At 42.4% G+C, this 17414-nt stretch overlaps 1 protein-coding gene across 1 annotated transcript; it reads left to right on the plus strand.

Annotated features, from left to right (window-relative positions):
• Positions 1 to 7775: 7775 nt before the first annotated feature.
• Positions 7776 to 8393, plus strand: LOC138895258 (uncharacterized). Its single transcript, XM_070179930.1, has one exon. The coding sequence runs from the start codon at positions 7776 to 7778 to the stop codon at positions 8391 to 8393; it is 618 nt and encodes a 205-aa protein (XP_070036031.1).
• Positions 8394 to 17414: the final 9021 nt, after the last annotated feature.

The raw sequence follows: 17414 nt of genomic DNA on the forward strand, positions 1-17414 counted from the left end.
ACATTTGCAGGAAACTTTTAGCATATTGAAGAAATACAATATGAAGTTGAACCTAGAGAAATGTGCATTCGAAGTCGGGTCTGGTAAATTCCGCGGATTCATGGTATCCAATCGGGGAATCGAGATCATTCCCGATAAAGTCAAGGCCATTGAAGATATCACTATTGTGGACAACGTGAAGGACGTACAAAGGTTAACCGGACGCATATCCGCCTTGGGATGATTTATTTCGAGGTCATCCTACAAGAGCCACCGGTTCTTCTAACTGTTAAAGAAAAAGAATAACTTCTCATGGACCCCGGAGTGCCAACGAGCCTTGGAGGATCTCAAGCGGTATCTATCGAGCCCACCGCTGCTTTACATGCCAAAGACAAATGAACAGTTGTACCTATACTTGGCAGTATCGGAGATAGCGATAAGTGGAGTCTTGGTCCGGGAAGAGAAAGGTACGCGATTTCCAATTTACTATGTTAGAAGGACTCTAGGCGAGGCCGAAACTAGAGACCCTCACCTAGAAAAGTTGGCGCTTGCTTTGCTAAGCATCTCTAGGAAGCTAAAACCGTACTTCCAATGTCACCCCATATGTGTCATAACAACTTACCCATTAAGGAATGTAATACATAAACCCGAGCTCTCGGGATGGTTGGCCAAATGGGCCGTAGAGATTAGTGGGTACGATATCGAATATTGGCCTCGGACCGCCATTAAGTCTCAAATTTTGGCAGACTTTGTGGCTGACTTTATGCCGACCTTAATACCTGAGGTCGAAAGAGAGTTGTTGTGGAACTCGAGGACTTCTTCGGGAATTTTGACCCTCTTTACGGACAGAGCCTTGAACACAAAAGGGTCCGGACTCGGAATTGTATTGAAGCCACCAATAAGTAATATAATTAGACAATCTATTAGGACTGTAAAATTAACTAACAATGAAGCCGAGTATGAGGCCATGATTGCAGGTCTCGAACTGGCCAAAATCTTGGGGGCAGAGATGATCGAAGCTAAGTGTGACTCCCTCCTTGTGGTGAACCAAGTTAATGGGACGTTCGAAGTCATAGAGGAACGAATGCAAAGATACCTGGATAAACTACAGGTAAGGTTACATCGGTTCAAGGAGTGGACTCTACAACATGTTCCTCGGGATTAAAACAGCGAAGTCGATGCCCGTGCTAACTTGGGATCATCGGTTGACGATGATGCGCTCAACTCGGGGCGGTCATATAACTCATGAGATCGGTAGTGGAATAAGGTCATGCCGAGATAAACTCAACAAGCCTAACTTGGGACTGGATAAACAAATACATAGAGTATCTGAAGACCGTAGAACAACCCTCGAACCCTAAGGAATCGAAAACTCTACGTACAAAGGCAGCCCGGTTCAGCATGTCCGAAGACGATACACTGTTTGGGAGAATGTTCTATGGCCCACTCGCAATATGGCTAGGACCAAGAGACACCGAATATGTTCTGAGGGAAATCCACGAAGGCACCTGCGGAAATCATTCGGGTGTTGAATCATTAGTTTAGAAAATAATCAGAGTCGGTTACTATAGGGTTGACATGGAAAAGGACACGAAGGAGTTTGTACGAAAATGCGACGGATGTCAAAGGCATGCTCTGATTATTCATCATCCCAGGGAGCTGCTACATTCGGTCTTGTCACCTTGGCCATTTATGAAATGGGGGATGGACATCGTCGCCCCCCTCCCATGGGCACCCGGTAAGGCTCAATTTATATTATTTATGACTGACTATTTTTCTAAATGGCCGGAAGCCTAGGTGTACGATAAAGTCAGGGAGAAGGAAGTCATCAATTTTATTTGGGATCACATAATATGCTGGTTCGGTATGCCAGCCAAGATCGTGTGCGACAATGGGAAATAGTTCATCGGCAGTAAAGTAAGCAAGTTCCTTGAAAACCATAAGATCAAAAGGATCCTATCAACACCCTATCAACTTAGTGTGAACGGGCAAGCGGAGTCCACCTAAAAAAACATACTCCAAAACCTCAAAAAGAGGTTGACCGAGTCGTTCGATTCTTTGGTCGCATATCGGAATCTGAGACTTGGTTCTCCGACTTCGACCGGTATTAGGGCTTTGGCGTAGTAAACCAACGAGAAAGGGGTGACCCTGGTACTGAAATTCGAGGTCGTATGGTATGCCCATAGGACTTTGGGAGCTGTTAGATGAAAGGCGCGAAGCAGCCCTTGTTCGGTTGGCCGCCCAAAAATAGTGTATCGAGAGGTATTACAATTGAAGAGCCAACCTTCGACACTTTAATATCGGGTACTTAGTGTTAAGGAAGGTCACACTTAGCACCCAGAATCCGAACAAAGGGAAACTGGGGTCGAACTGGGAAGGTCCATATCAAATTATCGAGATCACCTGAAAAGGATCATACAAACTCGGAGAAATGCAAGATGAGCGATTATCGAACAACTGAAACATAACTCACTTGAAGCGATACTACTGCTAAGTTACGATCCAATTCATTCCTTTTATTTATTTACATTCTAGAATAACATTTGCAGGTGACCGGCAAAGAACGATACAATTTTTAGGCCTGAAAGCACGCGTTGCACTCTTTTTCCCTTGAACCGATTTTGTCCCATATGGGTTTTTCGGCAAGGTTTTTAACGAGGCAACAATAAATCATGCTAACTTAGAATTGAAAACCAGCTACGAACATGTGTCAAAAATCACGACAACAGTATTCAAGTCTTATCTATGATCGGCCTCGAACACTAGGGGGCATCACCATCGGATAATGATTTTAGCAATGCAAGAAATTTTGTGCTTGAATAGTCTAGGCTCGATCGATAGGATTTACTGTAAGGGCCAAACAGTCGAATGAACCGTGCCCACATAGACCGCCTGAGCCCAGACACAAAGCTTTAACACATGTATAACTTTGTATATTACGTAAAAAATTGAAAGGAAGTTTCTACCTTGCGGATAAATAATTTGCCCCTTGAAATTTTTTCTTAAATTTGATTTCCTAAAGACATCGAGCCCAAGGGCCAGTTCACTTGGGGAATGGCTCTTAAGGTAGATTCGGATAGCCCAAGATAATGAAGCCCGGGGGCACAAAGCTTATTTGGCAGTGCCTAAACTTTAAAGTCTACGGCCACCCACATTCAGAACGGTTAACTCGGTTAAGTCCGGATGACTCGGAGCAACAAGCCCACTGGGCAGCACCCGAACTAGAAAGGCCACGGCTGTATTAAAATGGCTCGGAGACGTCCGAGACCCGTAACAAAAATGAAGGCCTTCAAAATTTCTAAAACTGGTTCAAAAGGCTACCCTCGGCAAATTATAATCTAAAAGGTTCTAAGTATTTTTGGGAAAGTTTCTGGTCATATCGAGCCCCCACGAATCATAAACAACATAATATTGAAAGAAAGGTTTGTTCGAACATCCGGTCAAGACCTAAATATTATATGATAAGGCATCTCAATATCTTTGCAAACATAAAGAATAAAGCAAAGGGAAAAGACATAAAAACTGTCGAAGGGAAAAAGAAGCCTTATATATATTATTTATGAAAAGATCTTTACAAAGTCCAAACGACCTTGACAAAATAAAGTACAAAAGTACAAAAATATAAAAACAAAGGAAAATATGCAAGGCACTTATACGGCCTGGTCTTCACCGGAGCCCGCCTCATCACAGGATCTTCGGAGTCCCCTCCGCCTTCGGATCCGCTCGAACCCTCAAAGTATTCTTCATCCTTGGGATACGCCAATTTCTTGGCCTCAGCTTCATGTCTCTTATAACCCTCGATCTCAGCCAATAAATCGAAACCCCGAGCATGAATTTCACGAGGGCCTCCCTTCGGGACTGTCGCTTCGCATCCTCGATGATATCTTTCAGTCGGTCCTGAGCCACCTTGGCATCAGCCTTATACTGGGCCACCATCTCGTCGGTATCGGCTTTGGTCACTACAACCACCGACTTAGCCACTTCGAGCTCCTTGACAAGAGTTTCCCAATCGAAGACGACCGAGCTTAGCTGAGACTGGAGCTCCTCAATTTTTTGGGCATGCACCTCGGCCTTTTCCTTTGTCGCCCAAATCTGGACCTCTACCGAGGTCAACTGCACCCGAGAAATCTCATTTTTTCGAGGCCATGCAGACCATCCTGCTTCTCCATTCGTCGACCTCGGCCTTGACTGCATCCATCTCGGCTCGAAGATGGTCGATTCGATTGATCTTTTGTTGGACCTGCGGATTCCAACCATTAGTCATTGTGTCTAGCTCATCGTCACTAACTTCAAATATTTTTACCTGTTCAACCAGGTCGGCGTGCGCCTTTCGAGCCACCTCCAATGCAGCTCGGAGACTCTTAGCCTCTCATTCACGCTGCTCTGTCACGACCCAAAATTTTACCATAGGTGTCATGATGGCACTTAGTCTCTAAGACTAGGTAACCCGATTATAATTATATTTCAAGCTTTTTTTTTTAAACATATAATTTAATAAACAAGTGTCAAAACCAAAAGCGGAAATCAAGTATAACAACCTCATAAGACTTGTACTGAGTCACGAACTCTAACTGAATACATGCAATAATCTCAAGGATCGAATATAAAATATTATTCGAATAAAAGATGACAGTACAATAAAAATGAAAATGCTCCAAGGGACTGCGACAACCAAACAGCCCTACCTTGAATCCTTGCGATTAACACACTAACTTTGTCCGGGTCTGATATCTCCAATTCCTGGCTCTGCACAAAAATGTACAAAAGTGTAGTATGAGTATACCACAGTCGGTACCCAGTAAGTATCAAGACTAACCTCGGTGGAGTAGTGACGAGGTACAATCAAGACACTCACGAGTCTAATAACCTATGCAATATAGTATACAAAAATAATAAAAAATAAATAACAGTGATAGTAACAATAATCAACTAGTGATGTAAACAGCAAGGCAGCAAGAACTCCATAAATATTCCTCAAACAGATAATGAACACAGGTCCAACCAATAATCAAGTCCTTCAAAATATACATCTTTTATCTATAAGTTTTTCAATAAAAGTCTCTAAAATATAATCCTTTCCAATAAATATGTTTCAAATATACTTTCTTCAAATAAATATCTTTTGAATATAATTCTTTCAAATAAATATCCTTCGAATATAATTCTTTCAAATAAATATCTTTCGAATATAATTCTTTCAATAAATATCTTTCGAATATAATTATTTCAAATAAATATCTTTCGAATATAATTCTTTCAAATAAATATCTTTCGAATATAATTCTTTCAAATAAAAATCACCATGTGACACCTCATTTAACTTTTCTGTGTGAGAAATATATTCAATATATCACATCAAATGGCACGACAATACCATTGTGCACTTGTCATATCCTCACCCAATATATATATATATATATATATATATATATATATATATATATATATATATATATATATATATATATATATGTAGATCAAATCAATTGACACGGCAACATCCTTCGTGCATTTATCTCTTTCTCAGCGTGCATACATATAACAGTACTAACTAGGTGGGAGAAATGCCAATAACAATAAAAGAAATAAAGTGGGAGGCACATAGGAAGCAACAACGACTACAAGTCACATAGAAAACATAGGTGCACAATAACATCTCAAGATAAAGGCATGGATATATACACCACGAAAAGATATCATAATATAATGTATGTCTCTTGTCCTCGCATGCACGGAAACACCCTTCGTGCCATGAATATATGATAATATAAAAATAATGGCACGGAATAACCCTTCGTGCTTTTACTCTCATCCTCACGTGATAATATAATTGAAATGGCACGGCATCACCCTTCGTGCTTTACACTCTCAAATGGCACGGCATTACCCTTTGTGCTTTACACTCTCCCTCACGTGATAATATATATGAAATGGTACGGCATCACCCTTCGTGCTTTACACTCTTCCTTACCAAGCACATGTATATCATTAACAAGCAAGGTATGAAGCATAAATAACACCAAGAAGAGTGTTTAAACTTATTTAATAATTATTTACAGATAAGGAATGCATAATAAGATTATTTCCAAGAAATGTCAACCCAACTAACCACGGTATTTTACATAAAAATCAAAGTGGCAATCACACCAAATTATCATATAAAAATAACTTCGGCAAATAAGGAATGAGGGATAACAAATAAATGATTTAATAAGTGCCAATAATTTCCAATTTAACACATAAAGGCATCTATGAATTTTAACCGATATAATTTGCACATAAAAACTAAGTACGTAGTCGTTACCTCGCGTACATGGTTTTCATTTACACAATTTTCACATAAGACTCAGTGACTAAGGGGTAATTTTCCCCACTCAAGGTTAGGCAAGATACTTATCTTTTTGAAGTTTGGTCGATATTCCAAAATATCCTTCTTGCTTGAATTGACCTCCGGACAACTCAAATCTATCCAAATTAATTTTATAGCTTCATTAAAATTCATCGGAAATAATTCCGGATAATATAACTGTATTGGATAAAATACGTTATGCTACATGACCACCTAAGAAGAGGACACGTGGAATAAAAATCAGGAGGATGAAAAATTGGGCACAACTACCTCGTGTGTCACCGAGAAAGGCAAGTTCGTAAGGGCATTAAGCATGCTGCGCCCGATGGCATTTAATGAAGAATATTCCACATCATTAAACAGTAACGGGTCATTAAAGAAATTTGAGCATTTATGTTTACCGTTAGGTTTCCATTATCACACTCCAATAATTATCATTAGTGATGGGCTCGACCATTACGACCATTGAGCTATAAATAATAGGCTCAACTATCATTGTAAGGGACGGTTTTTTTGGAATACATTGACTAAATTCTACACAACAATCCGATACCCTTTTTCTCTCTTTCTCGCTTGTTAATCTTATCATCATTGTGTTCGAAAACCTTATTCTCGAGCTCTTCGAATCCATTATTTCATCTACATTTAAGTATCGTACATTTAATCGATTAATTTATTATCTTTGGGATCAAATTGATTCATCTGTATAAAAACCGTGAACAAATTCAACTGTACCGTTTTACGGGTAAACAGTTTGGCGCCCACCGTGGGGCATAGACAGTGGTGAGATTAAGTCAATCCTTACCTCTTTCACTCAAGGGCTTTTGATTGTTCTTGCCTTAGAAAAACAAATCACAGAACATGGCAATTAATACCATCAATAACACTCGCAACCCTGAGGTTCAAGAGGAACACCCACATCATGAGGACTCAATCAGCGACACTCGCGATGGGTAAGAAGATGCCACACCGGTATATGACGGGCGGTACCCCAGACATGTATGGTAGACGACCCCCGATGGTGCTGACCAGGGACAAGTAGCAGATGCGGTAAGGATCCTACAAGAGCAACATGCAATCATCCTAGGCCACCCCATGCGGCAGGATCAGGTTATAACAGGGTTAAAACAGGCGCTATCAGGCGCTTTAAATAATACAGACATGCGAGATCCAGTTCCTCTCGTTGTTCTTACAAACCAAACAACGCAGAAAATCGACAAAAACACTCCCATGGGCGAAGTCGGCTCCGACGGGACTAGGTGGAGTAGATCTGGCCTCAACAGCGATAACGATCTATTCAAGGAGGAACTCTTGCGGTTCATGAAGGAAGTAAACTCCCGCATGGACCAAATCACCGATGCAGCTCCAATGTTAAAAGGACCGAAAGTACGTTCAATTACCATAAAAACCGAGTACAGCCCCGAAAATGATGCCAAAATGATTTAGAATGCCTGAAGTGCCAAAATACGATGGGACTTCAGATCCACAAGAGTACATCACCACCTACACAACATCAGTGAAAGGAAATGATCTGGCTCCTCATGGAATTGAGTCTGTATTATTGAAAAACATTGGTGAGACTCTCACAAGGGGGGCCTTGACATGGTACTCATTATTGCCTGAGCATTCCATGGATTCCTTCGAAATGCTCACAGATTCGTTCATCAAGGCCCATGCCGGTGCTAGAAAGGTACAAGCCCGAAAATCCGACATATTCAGGATCGCGCAGCGAGAGTCTGAATTATTACGAAGGTTCGTTAGCCGGTTCCAAAAGGAAAGGATGTTGTTACTGGTTGTCCCGAACGAATGGGTAGCTGAAGCGTTCACGAAAGGTTTAAACCCGATAAGTTCATATGCTTCCCGGAAGTTGAAGGAAAGTCTGCTCGAGTTTCAAGCAACAACTTGGGCAGATGTCCACAACCGGTACGAGTCAAAGATTAGGATCGAAGATGATCAGGTTGACTTCCCGTCATCAGCAAAGGGATGGGAGAGGAGCAAGGAAAAAATGAAAGACGATGTCGACTCAAATAGACGAGTTTCAAGGGGCCGGTTTCTACCCTGCTAGCCGACGGAAGGTCACGACAGGAGCTTCCGGTCGGTGGACAGGTTAACCAATGACAGGAGAACTGATTGCGGGTGAAATAACAGATCGTTGCAGGATAGAGAGACCCCAGGGCCACGAGGTCCTTCCCATACAAAATTATCAGAATATAACTTCAAAATCAGTATAGTGGAGTTAGTGTCGGCCATGAGAGATATCAAAAAGGCATGATTCCCAAGACTCATGAGATCTGATCCCAGCCATAGGGATCAAAATTTATGGTGTAAATACCACGACACTAATCGTCACTGAACTGGGGACTGTCGGCATCTCCATAGGGAAGTGGCAACGCTGTTAAAAATGGTCACCTTAGGGAATTCTTGAGTGACCAAGCCAAAAACAATTATGGTCGGGATAGGAGCGACACGCAAACCTCGAGAGCAGGAGAGGAACCTCCATGCCAAATGATCAACATGATCTTTGGAGTGAACGAGATTAATGGTATCACATTCTTGGCCGTAAAGAAGACAAAAATATCGACAACCCACAGTAAGAGGCTCCGGGAGGATGAAATCACGTTCACGGATGAAGACGCGGGCGTATTACTACTACCGCACAATGACACACTGGTAATCTCTTTAAATGTGTTAAATTTAAAAATTAAAGGTGTTTTAGTAGATCGAGGAAGTTCCGTCAATATCATATAATGGAAATTTCTAGATCAAGCAAAACTCACCGGGAGCATCATCCCGACAACAAAGCTCCTTGCTGGTTACAACCTCACAAGCGTGACAACATGAGGGGAAATTTTACTACTTACGGATGCCGAGGGCGTAATGAAGACAGCTCTCTTCAAAGTAGTAGACGAGGACATGGGCTATAATATCATCCTGGGGAGGCCATGACTGCACGAAATGAAAGTTGTTCCTTCGACGTACCACTAATTGTTGAAATTTCCAACACATAAGGGGATCAAGCAGATAAGGGGTGATCAACCGGCATCAAGAGAGATGAATGCGATCTCGGTCTCCCATAGCAAGGGGAAGGAACCTGGGGCATAGCAGTTACCAGAATCGACTTCCGACCCCGAGCCAGAAGAAGTTTCTCCGGGGGTAGAAGAGTCGGAGCAATATCATATACCAAGGTATTTTCAGGCACCGGAGGAAACAAATGCAACAAAATACACGGCAGATGAGCTAGAGCAGGTTGCACTGTTCAAAAAATTCCCAGAAAGGAATTTCCATTTGGGAACAGGACTACATGTGGAGCTCATGTCAGGTTTTATTGAATTCCTAAAAGTTAACACCGATTTTTTGCATGGTCACATGAGGATATGACAGGAATCCCGACTGAGATAGCCGTACACAAGCTAAGCTTGGACCCGAGCATACCTCCAGTAAGGCAAAAGAAATGCCCTATTGCAAAAGCAAGGAATAAATTCATCAGAGAAGAGGTAACCCGTCTACTTAAGATTGGTTCAATCCGAGAGGTAAGATATCCGGACTGGCTAGCTAATGTGGTAGTAGTTCCTAAAAACAACAAATTTCGCATGTGCGTAGATTATAAAGACCTTAATAAGGCATGCCCGAAGGACTCGTTCCCATTACCGAATATCGATCAAATGATCGACGCTACGGCCGGACATGAGTTAATGAGTTTCCTCGATGCCTATTCCGGGTACAATCAGATCAAGATGAACCCGAAAGACCGGGAAAAGACTTCATTTATTACAAATTTTGGTACGTACTGTTCCAACGTAATGCCCTTCGGACTAAAAATGTCGGAGGCACTTACCAACGACTCGTGAATAAGATGTTCGAAAAACAGATAGGAAAACTATGGAGGTATATATAGACAATATGCTCATTAAGTCTATGGATGCAGGTAACCACCTAAGACACCTGCAAGAAATGTTTATACCCTTAGGGAGCATAATATGAAGATTAACCCCGAGAACTGTGCGTTCAGGGTCGGTTCAGGTAAATTCTTAGGATTCCTCGTCTCGCAAAGAGGAATCGATCATCAAAAAAATGTCATCGCTTCTTCAACCTGCTCAAAAAGAAGAATAACTTCGAGTAGACGTCGGAGTGTCGACAAGCTTTGAAGGATTTGAAGAAGTACTTATCAAGCCCTCCTTTGCTCTCGAAACCTAAAAAAGGAGAAACATTGCTGGTCTACCTGGCAGTCTGAGAAGTTGCGGTAAGCGCAGTTTTAGTCCGGGAGGAAAAAGGTACGCAATTCTTTACATATTACGTTAGTAAAATTTTGTCGGGAGAAGAAACTCGCTACCCGCATTTGGTTAAAATGGCATTAGCCCTCATGGTAGCCATCCGAAGCTGACGCCCTACTTCCAGGGCCACCTGATAGCGGTGGTGACTACGTTTCCTCTAAGGAATATCCCTTATAAACATGACCTCTTGGGTATATTGGCCAAATAGGCCATTTAAAGGAGCAAGTTTGATATAGAGTATAAGCCACGGACTACGATTAATTCGTAGGTCATGGCTAACTTCGTAGCTGACTTCAGTCAAGGTTTGATGGCTCTGGCTGCCAAAGAGGCAATAATGGTGTCATAGCTGACATCGGGAGTCTGGACCTTATTTACGGACGAAGCTTCAAACATGAAAGGGTCCGGACTCGGAATAGTCCTGATCATGCCTTCGGGGGAAACCAGAAAGGCAAGCCATCAGGACGGTTAATTTAACTAACAATGAAGCGGAATACGAGGCTTTGATTGCAAGACTCGAATTGGCCCGGGGGCTCGACTCTGAAGCAATCAACATCAAATGTGACTCGCAACTAGTGGTGAATCAGGTCTATGGAATTTTTTATACCAAAGATGAGCGAATGCAACAATACGTGGAAAAGGTTCAGGCCTTGTTGTCACAATTCCGAAAGTGGTCAATAGACCACATCCCGAGGGAAGAAAAATGGGAAGCAGATGCTTAAGCAAATCTGGGCTCATCAACAGAAATTCAGGGACCAGAATCGGGGGCGGTAGTTCAACTGATGAACTCAATCTTAGAAATAAATGGTTACTATGAGGTGAATTCGACCAACCTAGTCTCGGACTGGAGGAATGAGATAATCGATTATCTCGAACACGGAAAACTACCCAAAGACACCAAGGCATCAAGATCGATGCGCACCAAAGTCGCGCGATACAGCTTTGAGAAAGGTCAATTGTACAGAAAATCGTTCCAAGGCCCGCTGGCCCGATGCTTAGGAGCGTCTGAAGCCAGCTACGTCATGAAAGAAATCCATGAAGGAATATGTGGCAACCACTCGAACACAGATTCTTTGGTGCTGAAGTTAGTCCAGGCAGGGTATTATTGGCCCCGTATGGGTCTAAAGGCCAAGGACTTTGTACGAAAATGTGATAAGTGTCAATGCCACGCATCACTGGTACATCAACCAACAAAGCCACTACATTCAATCATGTCCCCATGGCCATTCATGAAATGGGGAATGGACATCGTCGGACCGCTACCACCGGCTCCGGAAAAGGTAAGATTTATTTTAATTTTGGCTGACTATTTTTCCAGATGGGTAGAAGCAGGTACTTACCAAAGGATAGGAAAGCGCGAAGTGATCGACTTCCTGTGGGAGAATATAATATACAGGTTCGGAATACCTAAGGAGATTGCATGCGACAACGGGCCACAATTTATCGGTGCAAAAGTCACAAAATTCCTTGAAGATTTGAAGGTAAAAAGGATTACCTCGTCACCGTACCATCCGAGCGCAAACGGACAAGCAGATTCAACAAACAAATCAATTGTGCAAAATCTGAAGAAAAGGCTAGAAGCAGCAAAAGGCCGCTGGCCCGAGGAATTGCTGGGGGTACTCTGAGCCTACCGAACAACTGTCAAATCAAGCACAGGAGAAACTCCATTTTCCCTCGTGTATGGCGCAGAAGCTTTGATACCGGTGGAAGTGGGGGAGTCCACTTTAAGGTATCCCACGCAAATGAAAAATCAAATAGCGAGGCAATGCTAATCAACTTAGAACTGCTTGAGGGACGCATGGACCTGGCACATGTCAAAATGGCAGCTCAAAAGCAAAGGATGGAGCAGTATTACAATCAAAGAACCAACCTTAGTTACTTAAAAGTATGGGACTTGGTCTTGAGGAAGTTGACTCAAAACACACCGAGAACTCAATGCCGAATAGTTAGCTTCTACATGGGAAGGTCCTTACCGGGTTTCAGCTATTACTGGTAAAGGGTCATACGAGTAAGAAAACTATAATAGAGACAAGTTGCCCAGCAACTGGAACATGGCTCATCTCAAAAAGTATTACTGCTGACAAACAACGGTCAAACGGAAAGTATGTGTTGCACTCTTTTATCCTTCTTTCTGCTTTTTATTCCAATTGGGTTTTTCCAGGCAAGGTTTTTTAACAAGGCAGCGACCACAAGCATACTGCAAAAACAACAGTAATAAGAACTTTTGATGACAAGTTTTCATTCAGGTGCGATAAGGCAATCTTTGCTTCATTAGCAAATTCCCACCGGAAATTAAGTTTGCTACTGAACAAAGGTTACACGATCGTTCACGAGCACAAATCACTAGAGGATTGTCAGGTATTCTTTCGCTCAATAGCTTGAATTCCTAAGGGGAAAGCAAAATATGTTACCTAGCGAAGGGTTACATAGCAATTCATCGGTGCAACCTTCGAATATACAAGACTTCCAGTGTTCCAACACACATTCTTCACGTTAGAACACTGGGAGATAATGATATGATTACAAGGCAACACTGAATGCCACGACAACCAGGAACGAAAATCCGGCAAGACAACACTGAATTTCACGTCAACCGGGAATGAAAATCCGGCAAGGTAACACTGAATGCCATGCATCATCGGGACCGGGGACTGCACATCCAGCCCCGAAGAAACAAGTTATACAAGATAGCCAAAAGTCATGGCAACTTCTTTTCTACATAGCAAAATGCCTATCTAAACTATGAAAACATTAGGAATGAAATGAAATTCTTTTGCTTTTATCTTGTTTCTTGTCTGCACGATGAGCTAATTTTATCATTTGAAAGTTAAACAAGTACTTCAAATGTTATGTTCGTAATGAACATGAGACGTCCTCTTCAAGAGCACCGTAAACATAAGAGGGCCCTCTCTTATAAAAACCCTCATGTTAAAGGGTTAGTTTAGGAAGAATATATCCCCAGAACCAAAAATGCTATCGGGGAAAAATACACCTGAAGCCACATATAAAAAAGGCGCAGAAACCAAATTTGCTCAAACACTTATAAAATCCCTCCTATTAAAGGGTTAGTTCCTGAAGAATATATCCCCGGAACCAAAAATTCTATCGGTAAAAAATACACCAGAAGCCACATACGAAAAAGATGCAGAAACCAAACCTGCGCAAATACTTATTAAAACCCTCATGTAAAAGAGATAATTCTCGAAGACAGAAGTGCATCAAAGAAAATGCACCTGAGACCACATGCAGAAAAGTAAGAAGACATGCACAAGGGTTAAAAAAATTGAATAGATATCCAAGCAAAGTAAGACTCGGCCAAATAGTTGAGCAATGATACGTCTTTATTTACAAAGGTGTACCAAAAGGAAATACAAGACAGGGAAAGAAAAAGCTAAACTACAACGTCGCCAGAATCAGAAGGAAGAGAAGTATCTGCATCCTCGGGAACAATAGCCGGTTCAACTGATGGCTCAACATCTTCGCCAGCTTGATCTTCAGCATCATCACCTTCCGATTCCTCTTCAGTGTCCGAAATCTCGGAACTAGAATCAGAAGGACCTGGAATGTCAGACCGCGTTGGGAGTCCATTTTTTGCAGCCAACTCAAGCACGCATGCCTTAGCAATTTTGGCATCAATATCAATAATGTCAGCTTTGGCTGCTTCCAAAGTTTTTCTCCTCATGTTGTACATGGCATAAGTTTTTTCAACAACAAGGGAAGCCTCTCAGAGCTTGAGTTCTTTTTTGAGTTGAGCGATCTCGGCAGAAAGATTATCCCGGGTGGACCTAACAGACTGGAGGCTAACATTGAGATCACGGACAGTTGAACTATAGAGCATGTTGTGCTCGATAGTTTTCTCATACTTCTCCTCCAACCGGGCATATCTTGCCTCCACAATAGTAAGCTCTTCGACCTTAGAATTTAAGGCTGCTTCTAAATTAGTTACCCTTTCAGCAACAGCAGCCTCACGGTCATTGGCAGCAAGAATGTCATCCTGGACCTCAGGCCACTTAGCTTTGACTTCATAAAAACTAGCCCTCAACGGCCCAATTTCGTGGCTAAGGATCTCTACTTCCTACTCACTTTGCTGCAAGCAGGCTTCCAAAACAACGACCTCGGTAGCCCTGGTTTACTGTTCCGAGAGGCGAAGAACGGTCTGGTCCCGTTCAGCCAAAAGTTGATCCCGCTCAAAAGAATGTTCCTCATTCTCATGAATTAATCGTTGTAGGCCCTCAGAAGCAAGAAAATTGGCCTCTAAGATAAGAAGTGGTAAAATTTAAAATGCACTCATTCAAAAGCTGAGAAATAACAGAAAAAGTCAAAAACATACCACTGTGGCATTATGCACGACATTTTTCAATAAACACTCTCCCGAGAGTGTCTGAATCTTTTCCTAATCCTTCTCTGAAACCAAGGGCTTTAGATAATTTTCAACCTCCACCGGCCGGGAAAGAAGGTTGCACCCGGTAGAAACCGAAAAGGTAACACTCCTCCTCCTATGAGGATTTTCATAAAGAGCAGCATAATTTTGCCCCAAATTCCCATGAACAGGGGACTGAGGAAGTGGAACGACTTCAGCACGGTTAGGTGCTGCCGTTTGAGGTGATGTTGTAAGTAGAAGCATGATTGAAGATGGAAATGATGTAGCAGCTGCTGGTGGCGAAAAAGGTGGTAAAGAAGAAGAACAAGAAGCAGCTACACCAAAGGCAGTACTGATAGTTGGGTGCTCACCGACCGAGGACGGCAAGGACCTGGTACTCTGCCTCGCAGTACCAGATACAACAATTGGGGCCCGAGAACAGGAGTTGGCATTTTCCACCAAATCAAACTCTCCCCAAAATGCCGAGACATCATCCTCGGTGGGTGTGACTACTTCAATAGGATGAGCATCATGTTGAGAGGATAAGGATCGTTATCTTCTATGAAGAGAAGCTCCCTCATCACTAGCTTCTTCATCATCAATCACTACAGTGTTTATGACCAGCCCGGATGGAGGACCGGCCAACGTCACCACCTGGGATGATTCGGGGGCATCAACCTTTGCCCTCTTATTCTTCTCCCCCGGTTGTAGAAGAACGCCTTCTTTTTGGTTGCTTGTTCTCTGGCCGGGGACTCTGTAAAGAAATATTTGTGCCTAGAGTAGACCTGGAGGCACCTGTTCGAGCAAGCGCCTCCTAGAGCAGCCTCGTCGCATCAGCAGGGTCGGCCAAGACATCCTCTTCGGGGATCTCGACTGAGCCCAGGGGTAGACCTAATTTGACAAACAAGTCAGGAGATTCAGCCAAAATTCACATATGCAAAAACTGAAGCAAAGCAAATTATAGTTACCATGATTTTTGGCTCTCCACCCGTATTTAATGAACAGTTCGGGCTTGGTGATGTCCAAGACCTTTTGAACCCACCGGTCCAAGCCTTCTACACCGGTGGGGCCCATCAATTTGCTATAACATATAGAAGTTGAAAGATCAATATAGGCATAAAAAAGCATTTAGGAGGGGAGAACGTATTGAAAGAAACTCGCATGAACGGTTCCAAGCAACCGGAAAGGATGAGGTCGTTGTTAGAATAATGTTACCAGAGGCAACTGCAACAAACCGTTTCATCCACCCTCGGTCATTGTCATCATCCATGCTGGAAATCAAAGCGTGGTGACCACGCTTGCAAAGATTTATCATGCCCTCATGGAAGATCTTGGGGGAGTACAAATTTATCATATGAGCTAAGGTCAGCTCTTCTCTGGTTTCAAAGCACAGGCATTGAAGGCAGGAAACCGTCCTCCATACGGAAGGGCTTACCTATGCCAAACATTCCTGATAGCGGAGGCAAAATTCCGCCATCACGGAATCAATCTCCCAACTTAAAGAGAACATACCCAAGGTAAAAGGGTACGTGTAAAAATATGTGAAAGCCTCTCTGGGAAGGATCACTCGCTCTGATAGGTCAGGAGCGATGATGTCCAAATTCGGGCAGCAGCAGCACTCCTTTACGGTAGGGATACTAGAAGGACGAATGAAAGATGGATACCTACTAATCGCCTATATACTGGGGTTATCCGTGGGAAATTTTTCCTCCAAATCCTTCAAAGTACTAAGCCTTTTAGGGATTATGGAACTTACTGTTGGGGGAGCAGAATCTTCGTTTTTGTTCTTATTTTTTGAAGAACCAGAACGTTTAGATGTAAAAGCCATTAGAAGAGGGGAAGAAGAAATTCTGTGTTTGGAAAAAATTAGGGAAGAGATGAAGAGCAAGAATGCAGGTTGGAAGTTCAAGCAACTAGTAAGACCCAAAGGAAAAGGAAGTTGATATATTAATTTCTGTCAAAAGAGGATTCTCACCAACTTCCCGGTAATACAAATTTATGTCACCGGAAAGCAGGGGGACTATCTATATTGGATAAAATACGTTATACTACGTGGCCACCTAAGAAGGGGACACGTGGAATAAAAACTGGGAGGATGGAAAACCGGGCACAACTACCTCGTGTATCACCGAGAAAGGCAAGTTCGTAAGGGCAGTAAATATGTTGCACACGATGGCATTTAATGAAGAATATCCCACAACATTAAAGATTAACGGCTCATTAAAGAAATCTAAGCATTTATATTTAGCGTTAGGTTTCCATTATCACACTCCAATAATTATCATTAATGGTTGGGCCCGACCATTACGCCCACTAAGCAATAAATAATAGGCTCAACTATCATTGTAAGGGACAGTTTTTCTGGAATACATTGACTAAATTCTACACAGCAATCTGATACCTTTTTTCTCTCTTTCTCGCTTGTTAATATTTTCATCATTGTGTCCGGAAACCTTGT

Source organism: Nicotiana tomentosiformis, chromosome 7 (assembly GCF_000390325.3).
Source record: "Nicotiana tomentosiformis chromosome 7, ASM39032v3, whole genome shotgun sequence".
NCBI lineage: Eukaryota > Viridiplantae > Streptophyta > Magnoliopsida > Solanales > Solanaceae > Nicotiana > Nicotiana tomentosiformis.

What these genes read in the sequence shown, in the direction of transcription:
- LOC138895258 (XM_070179930.1), top strand. Translation starts at nt 7,776, where the DNA reads ATGCCTGAAGTGCCAAAATACGATGGGACTTCAGATCCACAAGAGTAC.